Source organism: Plecotus auritus (genome assembly GCF_963455305.1).
Source record: "Plecotus auritus genome assembly, chromosome: 3".
NCBI classification, from domain to species: Eukaryota; Metazoa; Chordata; class Mammalia; order Chiroptera; family Vespertilionidae; genus Plecotus; species Plecotus auritus.
In genome coordinates, this window is record NC_137772.1 from 136,482,331 (window position 1) to 136,497,669 (window position 15,339).

Consider the following 15,339-nt stretch of genomic DNA (forward strand, 5'->3'; position numbering starts at 1 on the left):
AAAAAGTAAAGGTAGAGTCTCTTAATGTCCAGAATTAGTATCACAAAGTCCTTGAACTAAAAATCATGCACTCTGTTCATGGGGTATCACTCAGACACTCATTCTGAGCTTATTTTACTTTTATTTTAAATGAGTGATGTGGTTTTAATAAACTTTTCCTTAATCTTAACCCTTCCTAACCATGGCAGGCTAGCATATCAGGTTAGAAATAGCATGCAAACGATTTTCATAAAGATCATTGAAAGACAAGACAGGTGTAGGAAAACTGTAAAATGTGGGTATAGGAATTTAAATAGTCTTGCCAGAATTAAGAGTGGATAATACCCAAATCAGTGATTAATAAGTTATGCCTTTGAGACACCAAGGAAAGATATAATATTATCTATTTAAGAAGGTGAGGAAGTATATGTGTTTTAGAAAGATGTATTTTTATCAGTAATGTTTAAAAATTGGAGTTTTATTTAGTTATTTAAAAATATATGTTTTTATTGATTTCAGAGAGGAAGGGGGGGAGAGAGAGAGAGAGATAGAGAGAGAGATAAACATCAATGTTGAGAGAGAATTATTGATTGGCTACCTCCTGCATGCCCTCTACTGGGGATTGAGCTCACAACCTGGGCATGTGCCCTGTCCAGGAATTGGACCATTACCTCTTGGTTCGTAGGTTGACGCTCAGCCACTGAGCCACGCTGGCTAGGCTGGAGTTTTATTTAAACATGCAAGCTCTAATCACATGGAAAACTCACATTGGTGGAATATTTTTAAAAGTAAATATATATAACTGAATATCTAAAATTTCTCTTCAGGGATGAATTAGTTCTTTCTGAACTATTAACCTGGTAATATTTAGAAACTTTAAGAATGTATGGCATACTTTAATGTGATCTTCCCTTTACCTGCTTTCTGGCATACTTAGGTTCCTAGAGCCAAAAGTTAGAAGTAGAGACAATAGTCAAAAAGCCAAAATTCTGAAGACTAAAGTTGGGATATGAGTTCTCTGAGGAACACTCTAATTCTACATATTAGCAGAAGTTGAGACAAAAAAGAGACATGACAGCTGAATATTATAGGGGTTCATGTGCTGTTACACTAATGGCATGCCAACTAATAGGTATAACAATTATTAGGCAGAAGTTATAAGAATGCAAAATTAAGCATAATGCAGAGCTATTATGAGACATGGTGGTAGATAGTAGATAAGAGATGGTTTTGAAGAAAGAGCATAACACCAGCTAGATTAGCGCACAAGCAATGTTCATTCATTAAAAAATAGTGCTGAGTACCAAATATCTCTGGGGCCTAATGGCATTATTCTGATGTCCAAAGGCACATCCTCAGTACTGTTGTCTTTGCTCATTTCAGGAGTTTTTTAGGGGGTCACTGCGTGCATTCACCTGTTGTGCCCCTGTCATTCACTCTGGCTTTGTGACCAGAACACATCTGTTTCCCAAATACAGCATGACTGTCTATTTTATACCTCTTTCTGCATCTTTGTTCATGCTCCTCCATTTGTTTAGAATGCCTTTCTTTTACTTCTCACAAGTAAATATTACTCATTCTTTAGTACCTAATTTCAATGTCTCATATGTGTGTGTGTGTGTGTGTGTGTGTGTGTGTGTGTATCTTTATTTTTTATAAAGCAAGAACTGCTGCCACAGGCAAAGTTGGATATTTCTTTGCCTGTGTTTATGTAGTTCTTCATATATACTTGTGTTATAGCATTGTCTGGTAATGTATGTCTATGTTTACATATCAGCCTCCCCAATACTGAGTGAGCCTTGATTCTGCCACATAATGTGCATAAATGATGTCAAGATAGGCTATTTGCATAATATCCAACAAAGGAACAGCATTTTTATTTATTTATTTTTAGTTTTTACATGTTCAGAGTACTTATTGCTTAGCTCAGTCTTTCCCTTGGAAGGTTTTGTAATCTGTAAGGTGTTAATTGTGTCTGTTTTATTTTTTTTAACCAAATTTTGTTCAAAATTCTACATTAGCCATTAGGGAAACATAGATGTGTTTTTGTATTAAGTGAATGTAGAACCTTGACAAACTAATAAAGATAGTGCTGGAGGAAAAAGTAGTATATGCGAAGGCAAGAAATGTAAAGTACTATGGTGTGTTCAGGGAAACATAGGTACTTTAGTATTTTTGAAGCATCTACATATATAAAAGGCTAATATGCAAAGTGTCCCCTCAGGAGATCGACTGGGAGATCGGGAGTTTGATTGCTTGCTATGATGTGTTCTGACCACCAGGGGGTGGTGCAGAACAAAGGAAAGCCCCAGCTGGCAGCTGGGAAAGGAAGGCTCTGGCCAGCAGCCAGAAGGCCTCGATCGGCCCTGATCGCTGGCCAGGTCTAGGGACCTACCCATGCATGAATTTCGTGCAATGGGCCTTTAGTATTGTATAGCGAGTTAGAGATGTCAAGAGATCATTGGGAGACTAGTCATGTAAGATTACATATGCCATAACCATATAGTAATTTTGGGATTATGTAAAAATTTTTTCTATTCTGTGGGACTGCATGTTAATTTTAGGCATTTGCAGTATTAATCTTAGGTTAGGAGATTTACTTCTCAACCATTGTAGATACTCTGGTAATTATGAGTTATATATTATATTACCATTTTCCTCATTCAGTGATAAGAATGCTTCATGTTCATAATTTTATTGTTTTCATTCCTATGAAGTACATTGGAACAGAGATTTTGCTAATTGCGATATCTAGAGAGAGGGAGAATATAATAATATAACTTTCTCAACTAGTCTTCTAGATTAGAACTACTTTTAGAATTGTATGCTCTAGCCATTAACTTATTCAACCTAAAAGATGGTTTTAAGGGCTTTCTTTAAATTTTGTAAACTCCAACCAGAATAGATAGTGATATACCTTTGTATAAAACCAGAATTTGGGACTATATTTTGTAATATATACTTATTTTGCAACATTAAATACTATTTTGAAATCTTTTTCTGCCTTTTTCTATAGGGTTTCATATGTCCCCAGTGTATGAAATCTCTTGGATCTGCTGAAGAACTTTTCAAACACTATCAGGCAGTTCATGATGCTGGTAATGATTCCAGTCATGGAGGAGAGGCTAATCTTGCTCTGAAGAGGTAGGTATAGTATAATAGTTTTGAAATGCAATATCATTGTTTAATCTTGAATAATTAGTTTGTGAAAATAGTATTTTTATATTATTTAATTTAAATCTGTCCTCCTTTATCATGGCCTCCCTCCTTTACTGTTATAATCTACTAAAGGCCTGGTGCACGAAATTCGTGCATGGGGTGTGTGTGTCCCTCAGCCCACCCTGTACCCTCTCCAATCTGGGACCCCTCGAGGTATGCGGGCAGTCAGACATCCCTCTCACAATCCAGGACTGCTGGCTCCCAACTGCTCGCTTGCCTGCCTTCCTGATTGCCCCTAACCGCTTCTGCCTGCCAGCCTGATCACCCCCTAACCATTCCCCTGCCAGCCTGATTGATGCCTAACCTCTCCCCTGCCAGCCTGGTCACCCCTAACTGCCCTTCCCTGTAGGCCTGGTCACCCCTAACTTCCCTCCCCTGCAGGCCTGGTCCCCTCCAACTGCTCTTGCCTGCAGGCTTGGGTCCCCCCCACTGCCCTTCCCTGCAGGCCCGGTCACCCCCAACTTTCCTCCTCTGCTGGCCTGGTCACCCCTAACTGCCCTCCCCTGCAAGCTTGATCGCTCCCAACTACCCTCCCTTGCAGGCATGGTCCCTCTAAACTGCCCTCCCCTGCTGGTCTGATCGCCCACAACTGCCCTCCCTTGCAGGCCTGGTCCCTCCCAACTCCCTTCCCCTGCTGGCCATCTTGTGGTGGCCATCTTGTGTCCACATGGGGGCAGCCATCTTTGACCACATGGGGGCAGCCATCTTGTGTGTTGGAGTGATGGTCAATCTGCATATTACTCTTTTATTAGATAGGATAGAGGCCTAGTGCACGGGTGGGCGCCGGCTGGTTTACCCTGAAGGGTGTCCCGGATCAGGGTGGGGGTTCCCTTGGGGTGTGGGGCGGCCTGGGCGAGGGGCCTTTGGTGGTTTGCAGTCCGGCCACGGCCCCCGGTGATCCACGCGGAGGCCCTGGTATCTGGTATTTATATATCTCCTATAATTGAAACTTTGTAGCCTTGAGTGGAGGCCAGGGCCGGCCAGGGCAGGTGGGAAGCTTGGCTTCCTCCATTGCCAGGGGCAACCCAAGCCTCCTGCTTGTTCCAGCTCCGTGGCTGCCGCCATATTTGTTGGGTTAATTTGCATGCTCGCTCCTGATTGGCTGGTGGGAGTGGCTTGTGGGCATAGCGGAGGTACCGTCAATTTGCATGTTTCTCTTTTATTAGATAGGATTCTGTCCTTGATTAGCAATTATACCAGCTTCTACAGCATGGTACAGAAATTATGTTTTTAATGAAGATTGTATTATCAAAAGAAGGTTAAGTTATCTTTAGCATATTCTATTTAATAAAGAATTATATGCTTTTGTTTAGAAGATTTTATAGCAAGTTGTTAAAATAATAAATTTAGTCAAGAATTATTTAAAAATTTTTTTTATAATTACCAATACAACAGTAAGCACACACATATACATTCTGCTTCTAGGCAATTTTGCCTGATTATTTTAAGAATTAAACTGAAATAGAATTACTTAAGTTAGTATTCAACAATATAACTGCTTTTCTTTTGCTATTGGTAAGAACTCTTGTCTTATACCCCCATAAGGAAGATAGCTTGATTTCATTCTACTTGTAAAATAATTTTTCTTCATGCTTTTCTTAAAAAAAAAAAAAAACGATGCCTCTTTAATTTGCTATGACACAAAAGATACCACATAAAGGCAAAACATTATGATCACTTAACTGTGCTGCACCAGCACAGCCAAGGGTTCGGCGAGCCTGAGGGAGGGCCGGTGAAGGATGAAGAAAAGACAGACAAAGAGAATAAGCTGGGTCTAGGTGGATCTTCTGTGCGTGACTGAGACCACAGAACAGATCCAGACTGCAAGCTGATGCTTTATTTTATAGTCAGAGGTAAACAAGGTAATTTACAATGTTCTTGTAAGTTTCACTTGTTTTGGCAGTACTTGCTGCACCTCCCCCAGCCCATTAGCTACCCAGGAAAGATCTAGGGAACAATCACAAGATCAAGCTTAATTATGCTAAGAGGCTGTGCCCTCTAAGCTGGGACTTGTTTGCAGCTTTGCCAGCAGGTCAGTCCGGGGCTTAACCCTATAACCGCTCCCTACATCTTGCCCTTCTTTTAATTTTAAGTTAGTAATAATGGAAGTAAAACTTAAACATCAAGAACAAAGTTCTGATTATTAAAATATTAATGAAACAATGCCAATGCAAAACCCAATAACAAAACAATGCCAATGTAAAACCCAGACATGGTTATTAATAAAACAATGCCAATGCAACAGTACAATAATAGAGAAATCAAACTACAGTAACATTTTTCTACTAAATGAAAGTTTCTTTTGCTGATTTACTCAAGAGTCCTCAGACTTGGCTGCGCAAGAGTTTGCAGAAGACTGGCAGCTAACCAATGCTAGCATGGCCAGAAACATGATTGAGGGAGTTGCTTCCACTTCTTGCTTTTCTGCCATCTGCTGGGCCTCAGTTGTTAACTTCTTCAGCTGACCCCATGTTGGCACCTCGGTTTTTTGTATAGCCTTCGTCATCTTCCTTTTCTGCTTTGCTGTCATTGAGGCAACTCTCAGTCTTTTGAACAATGGGACAAGGAGCTTCTCTGGGTCCATTGTGGTGACGTATGTAACGCTCTGGCACCCACATTGGCTGCGCTGCTCCTTCTGGAAAGATACAAACACAACTTCTTCCCCACATCATTACTGGATCTGGTCCAAACCATTGTCCAGTTTGTGCATCCTTCCATCCGGCTAACCCCGCGGAGGCTATTGTACAGGAGGCCTGATGCCTTTCGGCTGCTGTATGACCCTCTGCATTGCAATTCAAAAAATTTAAAGTATAAAGAACATGACTGAGTTTGTTTTGAGGTGACACATAACATCCGTCTCCCCCATTCTGTTTTTGTAATTGCATTTTAAGAGTACGATTTGCTCTTTCCACTATTGCTTGACCTTGAAGGTTGTAAGGGATACCAGTTTTATGACAAATTTGATATTGCTGACAAAAATGTTGAAAAGCAGAACTAGTGTATGCGGGTCCATTGTCTGTCTTTAGCTCCAAGGGAGGACCTAGTACCACAAAGGCAGCTAGGCAATGATTAATTACATGGTTGGCACTCTGTCCCATTTGGGGAGTCGCAAAGATAAAGCAGGAGCAGGTATCTACATTAACATGTACCCATCTATGCTTACCAAATTCCGGTATGTGGGTGACATCCATTTGCCAAATTTGATTAGGTTTAAGACCCCTAGAATTAACCCCCAACGATTGTACAGGGCAATGAATTACACACTGAGAGCACTGCTTAACAATTTGATGAGCTTGCTCCCTAGAAATACAGAATTGTTTGCATAAGGCAGCAGCATTTTGATGATGCAAAGCATGGGAGGACTGGGCAAGAGAAAATGGGGTAGCCTCTTGCATTATAGCAGGGAGGCGATCAATAGCATCATTGCCTATAGCTAATGGACCAGGGAGACCTGAATGAGATGGGATATGACCAATAAAGCAGGGAAATTATTCTCTAATGACTTTTTGAAGGTTGAAAAATAAATGAAAGAGTCCCTCTGAATTAGTGTGCCCTATAGTAGCTGTTTTAATTCGTTTGGCCATACTTACCACATAGGTACTATTCTTTTTTCTGCTTGTTTAGGGGGTAAAAGGAGAGGCTTATGAGCAACAGTAAGCTCTCCAAATGTTTGTATCAGACCCCCATCATCCCAAACCCGCCAGCGCTGTTTCCTTGCTTTCTCCAATCCTTGTTCATATTTGGGAGGAAGTGCATCATTTGGAGGGCTCTCTCCCACAGGAGCTGTAGCCCCAGGGACTGGAGGAGACGGCGGAGGCACCGATGGTGGAGTCGGAAGCCTTTGGCAACCTTCCCCCATCTGTCTTGATTCCCCTGCCACATTCCTCCACTCCCCTTCTGGAGTGGGCTCTAGGCAGTCCCAAATCAGGGACCACAGACTGAAAGTAGAGGCAGGCATTTCCTCTGGACCTTCAGCTATATAATGATCACGAAGTTGTTTTCCTACCTTCTCCCATGCCTCTGTATTTACCTTTTCTTCCTCAGAAAACCATGGGCAGGTTTTACTCACAAAATCCAAAAAATCGAAAAGCTGTTCATACCTCACAGAACAGTCCCTTGCTTGGAATAGCCTTAAGCATGGATAAGCATACATTCTTTCCCTGCGATCCTGAATTTCCCATGTTTTACATCTAGCTAGTACTACACTCCTACCTTACTTACTGCGTGCGCACGCCTTGGGGCCTCCTTTCACCTGACAATTGCAGTTCCCTCACACTCAGGTCCCCATTGAGTGCCACTTGGGCCGAACTCAGCCCCACGTTGGGTGCCATTTGCGCTGCGCCAGCACAGCCAAGGGTTCGGCAAGCCTGAGGGAGGGCCGGTGAAGGATGAAGAAAAGACAGACAGAGAATAAGCTGGGTCTAGGTGGATCTTCTGTGCGTGACTGAGACCACAGAACAGATCCAGACTGCAAGCTGATGCTTTATTTTATAGTCAGAGGTAAACAAGGTAATTTACAATGTTCTTGTAAGTTTCACTTGTTTTGGCAGCACTTGCTGCACCTCCCCCAGCCCATTAGCTACCCAGGAAAGATCTAGGGAGCAGTCACAAGGTCAGGCTTAATTATGCTAAGAGGGCTGTGCCCTCTAAGCTGAAACTTGTTTGCAGCTTTGCCAGCAGGTCAGTCCGGGGCTTAACCCTATAACTGCTCCCTACACTTAACTGTGGTTGATAGATAATGTAGAACTATAAAATATGACTGTTTTAACTTATTAAAATATCTGGGAAAACCAGTGCTTTTGGAAGTGTGAATCTTCCCTTTACCTGCTAGAAATGCTGTTCAGTATTTTTATGTGTGAGCTAATAATTTTGGGTACATTTCTTTGGTCATTCGTTAGGAAATAGATATAAAATATGTACTTTCAGCACATTATAAATTTTTAAAGCCTTTTATTGATTTTTAGAGAGAGAGGAGGGGGGAAGAGAGAGAGCAAAGTATTGATGTGATAGAGAAACATTGATCGGTTGCCTCCTGCCCTGACTGGTGATTGAATACACAGCCTAGGTATGTGTCCTGACTGGGAATCAAACTCACAACCTTTTGGTATATGGGAAGAAGCTTCAACCAACTGAGCCACCCAGCTAGGGCCACATTATAAATATTTTTATATTTGATATAATTTATCAGAGTTGCTTTTTCAGCTATGACTTAGATAGTGCTCAGTGTATGAACTTTCAACATAAAAGTATCCACAGTTTATCCTTATTTTTGCTTCTTAACTTTCATTCAACTTTTAACTCATCAAGCCCTGGATTCTGCTCTACCATTCTCCTGAAACTGCTCCTTCAAAGACCAGTAACCTGGATTATTTTCAGTTCTTATTGTGTGAGCAGAATACATTTTTCTTTACCTTCCTAGGTTCTTTTGGTTGGTCTAATAATTATTAAATCTACTTGAGACAGATTAACAAGAGAAAAATAACCAAATTTAATTACATATATACGCAAGAGAGTTAGATATCCCACATACGTAAGAGATTCAAAGAAAGTAAAATTAGGTATATATGACATACTGAGCTACAAATGAGATAAGGTGCCTTAAGGTTTCAGAGGGGAGGAAGGTCATTCCCAGGATAAAAAGAGCAGATATTGAATAATTAGAAGTTGCCCTGCCCTAGGTTCAAAAAAGTTATTTTTGGTTATAACTCTTACTCTTATTGTGGGCAAGGCCGCAATTTAAATTTTTTAAAGGAAAGCTAAAGTTTCTCTTGAGCCTGTAAGACCTCCATTGCCTTCAGCTCAAAGTAATCCCCATGCAAAAGTATCACATCTTGGGGAGGCCTGTTTTGAATCCCTCCAGTATATTGACCTCTGTTTTGGTTCTCTGTAACCTTATAAAATTCACCCAAAATTTAGTGGTTTAAAATTATAAAGTTTATTACTATGATTCTCTGGGTTGACTGGATGGTTCTTCTGCTTTAAGTGATATAGATTGGGGTGCTGGGAAGCCCAAAAGGTCCAAAATGGCCATAAATTCATTACTGGGAGTTGATGTGTGATGCTGGCTGAAAGCTTAGCTGGGGCTATATGTCAGGGGCCTTAGTTCTTCTTATGGACTTCTTCATGTGGCTGCTTGGACTTACAGACCAGCAGTTGTGTTCTAACAAAGAGCATTCCAAGAGGCAATAACCAGAAGCTGCCATTTTTCTTCAGGCCTGGATTCAGAAGTGTCAAAGCCTCACTTATTCCACATTCTATTGGTCAAAGTAGCCACAGGATTATTCTGGAATCTGAGGGCCAGCTCAGATTTAAAAGGCTAAGAAGTAAACTCTGTGACTGGAAAAACAGCTTCTGCAAATATGAAGAGAAGAACTTGATGGCAGCCATCTTTGTAGACCATCTACCATAATCTCTGCAAAATTTGGCTTTGCTGACATACGTTGTGATTATTTTTCTTGCTCTGTTTTGTGTGCTCATCTTGCTCTATATCCACATTGCGCTTTCCTCCTAAACTACCGAATTTTTCCGTGTATAAGATGCCCCCTCACTTTTCCAACCCAGACTTAAGAAATCAATATTTTAAACATAAAGCAGAACACATTTTTATTTAATAATTACCGCAGGTAATGTTTACATATCAGTATTATGATATTATGCAGCATATCACTTTATTTAGCCTCTGTTGCATCACTGCTCTCTTTTTCATCACTGTTAGTTCCAGACATATCATTTTCTTCAACTTCTATTATATCACTGCTGTCTTCTGAGTCACCGCCTATATATGTGAGATCATCCTCATAAACTGGTGGCATTTTCTGAGCTAACTTTGTTCGCATTCTCATGGCCAATCCTTCTCTCCTCATGAAATTGAAGCACCATTTTGCCTTTCCTGTAAAATCAACAATGTTCATTTTGCTTGCAAGCATTCTTGCCTGACTTTGAATAAGCTTGATTGACACACATAAGCCACTCTGGCACTGCTCCATAATCCAAGTCTTAAGCCTCTGTTCCAGTTTTGCCTATTTTGCTGGTTATTCTCTTAAGGCCTTTTTTTTTTTGGCATCCTAAGGAGTTGTTCTTCCTGTTTTCTCCACTGTCTGATCATACACTCAGTGGGAGGAGGTCCAAATTGTCTCTCTGCAGCTCTATTTCCATGCTCTTTTGCATAGCTGATTACATTCAGTTTGAATTTTGCAGAGTAAGACAATCACTTACCGGTATTTAGTATCTTGTTATTTTTTGACATCTTTATGGGCTCAGAATGCTCTGGTCCCTGTTGCATCTGTGCACTCTCCACCTCCACCTCCAATTATGGCATCAGCTGACGTAAAAATAAGGCTCATGATTGGAGGAAGCCTGTTTGACAAGGTGTGGGCAGCTATGCATCTGCAGGGCGCTCCCTCCTTGGCTGACTTCTGTGTATAAGATGCCTCTCAATTTTCAGTCTTAACAGTTTTAGAAAAAAATAGTGTCTTATACACAGAAAAATACGGCACATCTACAACCTAGAATTATTTCCCAAAATGCCTACTAAGTATCTTCTCTTAGATGTTCTAAAACAGTGGTTCTCAACTTTTCTAATGCCGCGACCCTTTAATACAGTTCCTCATGTTGTGGTGACCCCCAACCATAAAATTATTTTCGTTGCTACTTCATAACTGTAATTTTGCTACTGTTATGAATCGTAATGTAAATATCTGTGTTTTCCAATGGTCTTAGGTGACCCTGCTAGCAGTTCACGACCCACAGGTTGAGAACAGCTGCTGTAGAGCCTAAGACCTAAGACCATCGGAAAACACAGATATTTACATTACGATTCATTACATTACAGTTGGTCTTAGGCTCTACAGCCTAATGTAATGTAAATTACGTTTACATTACATTACGATTCATTACATTACAGTTGGTCTTAGGCTCTACATTATTAGCCTAATGTAATGTAAATTACATTTACATTACGTTAGGCTGTAGAGCCTAAGACCATCTGTAGCAAAATTACAGTTATGAAGTAGCAACGAAAATAATTTTATGGTTGGGGGTCACCACAACATGAGGAACTGTATTAAAGGGTCACGGCATTAGAAAGGTTGAGAACCTCTGTTCTAAAGGAACATTTCACTATTGACATTTTTTAAACTGGGTTCATTATATTTTCTTTTATATGTACTCATTATTTACTTTTTCTGGTAAATGGCAACATTATATTTCCACCCAGTTAGTTTCTAAAACCAGAAAATTGGATTTGCTAATTTTTATACACCTGCCTCTGCTTCCCTATCTGATCTGTCATAAAGTGTATTTAATTCTGTCTCCATTAGGGGTATTAGACTTATTGATGTGATCACTTTATAAGATATATAAATGTCTAATCACTGTATTATAAATCTGAAACTAATATAATATTGTATTATTATATTAGTAATATAATAATATAACTGTAATTGAAAAATTGGAAAAAAAAATCTGTTTCCTTAACAGCTCTCATAACCTTTTCCATCTTCAGTGCTACAGCTTTAGACTTCATCTCTTACTCAAAAATATGTTCTTCAGTATTTATAGTTAACTTTCTGCCTTTACTCTTGTACCACTCCAATGAACTCTCTATATTACTTCCAGGGTACTAGTAATAATCTTAAAATGCTAATTTGATTGCTGTTTATCTAAGTAGTAACTTCCACTAGTTTCTCATTGCTTCTGGAATAGTTAGTACATACTTTCTGAAGTTTTTCTCTTACTATATCTGCTCTTCTCATTTTTATACATCTTTCCAGTTTCTAATATCAACATCCTGCCCCTCACTAACACTGGATTACATGTGACTATGGACATATGTCTTTTAGATCAAAAGCCCACATGATTTGGGTGGGTCATGAAACCTTTTTGCTTTAAAGCTCTCTGTGTATCAGTTTACATGTCAATTCTATTAACACTAGTCACATATTTGAAACCTGATGCATTAGTAGTTTTTTGGGGACCAGATTTTTAAAATGTATGTACAGATAGCATATACAGAATGCAAAATTCAAATGATTCAAAAAGTAATATGGTAAAAATAGAATCCTTGCCACATCTTCCTCTAGCCTCTTACTGTTTATTAGTTTCTTGCATATACTTTCAGAAGTCTATGCATATATATGCATATGCTTACATCTGTGTACATATAAAATATATAAATATCTTTAATTACATAAAAGAGCAGTTTGACAATGTCCTGCACTTTTTATTTCTCTGTGTATCTTATGAATTGTTTTATATCAGTGCAGGTAAAGCTGTTTCACTCTTCTTAATGATAGCATGGAATTTTATCATTCTCCTATTGATGAGCAGTTAGGGTATTTTCAGTGTTTTGAAATTACAAACAATGTGATACATTCTTGTGAATGTTTTGTTTGTATATGTTTGAGTATATTTGTAAAGCAGCAATTTTCAACCTTTTTTTTTTAACTCATGGCATGCTTGAAGTAATTACTAAAATTCTGCACTACACACACAAATACATTTTTTGCCAATCTGACAAAAATAGACATAATTTTGATTAATTCACCTCAGATGGCTATTATTGTGTTGGCTGTTGTCATTTTTTTTTTTTGACAATCTAGGGGAAAAAAGGTCAGTTATTAAATTTAAAAATTCTTGCAGCGCACTGGTTGAAAATCCCTCCTGTAAGGGAAATTTCTAGAAGTGGAATTTTTGGACAATGTTTCCCTTTAAAATTTTAATAGATGTTGCCAGTTGTCTTTTGTAAGTATCTTAAGTTATTATGTTACGCATTTCAGAATATATTCTATTGTAGGCCAATTACTTTCACAAAGTTATTAAAATGGTTCTTTTTTTTATTTTTTTAAATAAATCTTTATTCAGATTATTACAATTGTTTCTCCTTTTTCCCCCCATAGCTCCCCTCCACCCGGTTCCCACCCCACCTTCTGCCCTTACCTCCCCCCCAGTGTCCGCATCCACGGGTGTATGATTTTTGTCCAGTCTCTTCCTGAACACCCTCATACCCCTTTCCCCCTGAGAATTATCAGTCCACTCCCTTTCTATGCCCCTGATTCTATTATATTCACCAGATTATTCTGTTCCTCAGGTTTTTAATTCACTTGATTTTTAGGTTCACTTGTTGATAGATATGTATTTGTTGTTCATAATTTTTATCTTTACCTTTTTTCTTCTTCCTCTTCTTTAAGAATACCTTTCAGCATTTCATATAATACTGGTTTGGTGGTGATGAACTCCTTTAGCTTTTTCTTATCTGTGAAGCTCTTTATCTGCCCTTTAATTCTGAATGATAGCTTTGCTGGGTAGAGTAATCTTGGTTGTAGGTTCTTGCTATTCATCACTTTGAAAATTTCTTGCCACTCCCGTCTGGCCTGCATAGTTTCTGTTGAGAAATCAGCTGACAATCGTATGGGTGCTCCCTTGTAGGTAATTAACTGTTTTTCTCTTGCTGCTTTTAATATTATCTCTTTGTCTTTTGCTCTTGGCATTTTAATTATGATGTGTCTTGGTGTGGTCCTCTTTGGATTCTTTTTGTTTGGGGTTCTGTGCGCTTCCTGGACTTGTAAATCTATTTCTTTCACCAGGTGGGGGAAGTTTTCGGTCATTATTTCTTCAAATAGGTTTTCAGTATCTTGCTCTCTCTCTTCTTCTGGCACCCCCATAATTCAGATGTTGGTACGCTTGAAGTTGTCCCAGAGTCTTCTTACACTATCTTCAACTTTTTGGATTCTTTTTTCTTTTTGCTTTTTCAGTTGAGTGTTTTTTGCTTCTTTGTATTTCAATTCTTTGACTTGATTCTTGTGTTCCTTTAGTCTGTTGTTGTGTCTCTGTATAATATTTTTTATTTCAGTCAGTGTATGTTTAATTTCTAGTTGGTCCTTTTTCATATCTTCGAGGGTCTCGTTATATTTATCGGCCTTTTCTAGGATATTCTTGAAAAGCCTTATAACGGTGGTTTTGAATTCTATATCCAGTCGTTTGTTTTCCTCCATTTCTTTCGTTTGTGATCTGTTTCTTTGTCTCTGCATTTTCACTGCTTCCCTGAGTTGGTAGCGTAGATTTGTGTGCTAGGTTTTCTATATGGCCCAGTGGGTCTGCCTCCCCAGTTAACCTGAGGTGGACACTCTTGGTGCACCCCTTTGTGGACTGTGTGTACAGCCTTGTTGTAGTTAAGTCTTGATTGTTGTTGGTATCAGTGGGAGGAATTGACCTCCAGTCCAGTTGGCTGTAAGGATCAGCTGTGTCTACGCTGGGAGAAGTTCGGTGTTGGAGACAGCCTTATAGGATTAGACTTGCCAAATTGCAATAGCCTCTGTGCTCAGCTTGGATGGGGTGGAGTCTCAGGGCGGAGCAGACAGTCTTGGCTTCCAGTCAGCCTTGCCCTTGCGCACGTGCGCGCCTGCAGACCTCTGCCTTCCCCGGCTCCCGTGTCTCCGCCCGAGAGTCCAGATTCTTCCCACAAGAGTATGGGTCCCCAGGGGCTCGCCTGGAACTGGGGTTCAGTGCAGTCAGAACTGGGACTCAGTGCAGTCAGGAGCTTCTGACTCCCTTCCACTAGGGAAAGCCTGTGCCAACCTCCGCAGCCTTTGTGCACACTGGCATGCGCGCGCCTGCAGACCTCTGCCTTCCCCGGCTCCCGAGTCTCCGCCTGAGAGTCCAGATTCCCTCCCGTAAGAGCGCGGGTCCCCAGGGGCTTGCCTGGAACTGGGGTTCAGTGCAGTCAGAATTGGGGTTCAGTGCAGTCAGGAGCTTCAGACTCCCTTCTGCTAGGGAAAGCCTGTGGCAACCTCTGCAGCCTTTGTGCACACTGGCACGCGTGCCTCTGGAACCCTGCCTGCCGGGGCTCCCCCGGGTCTCCCCCAGGTCTCCGAGTCTCCGGGTGCCTTTCTCTCTACCTGACAGTCCAGACTCCCCCTGTATGAGCCTGGGTCCACGGGGTTTCGCCCGGGACTGGGGTTCAGTGCAGTCGGAACTGGAGTTCAGTGTGGTCGGGGGCTTCCTTCCCCCTTCCGCCAGAGAAAGTCAGCCAGGCTCTCAGCCGCCCTTCCCTCTGCACGCACAAAGACCCTTTGCTGTACCTTCAATTCTCTGTGAGCTTTTCTCTTTCCTTCTAGTTGTAGAATTTTCACTGAGCCAGCTTTC

At 40.5% G+C, this 15,339-nt stretch overlaps 1 protein-coding gene across 3 annotated transcripts in view; it reads left to right on the forward strand.

Moving 5' to 3' along the window:
- Positions 1 to 15,339, forward strand: part of EEA1 (early endosome antigen 1) — a 164,759-nt gene that overhangs the window by 38,872 nt on the left and 110,548 nt on the right. For all 3 annotated transcript variants that reach the window (XM_080659758.1, XM_080659757.1, XM_080659759.1), the window contains one exon: positions 2,996 to 3,123. In XM_080659758.1, coding sequence (XP_080515884.1) covers positions 2,996 to 3,123 — 128 coding nt within the window. The remainder of the gene's footprint in view (positions 1 to 2,995; positions 3,124 to 15,339) is intronic.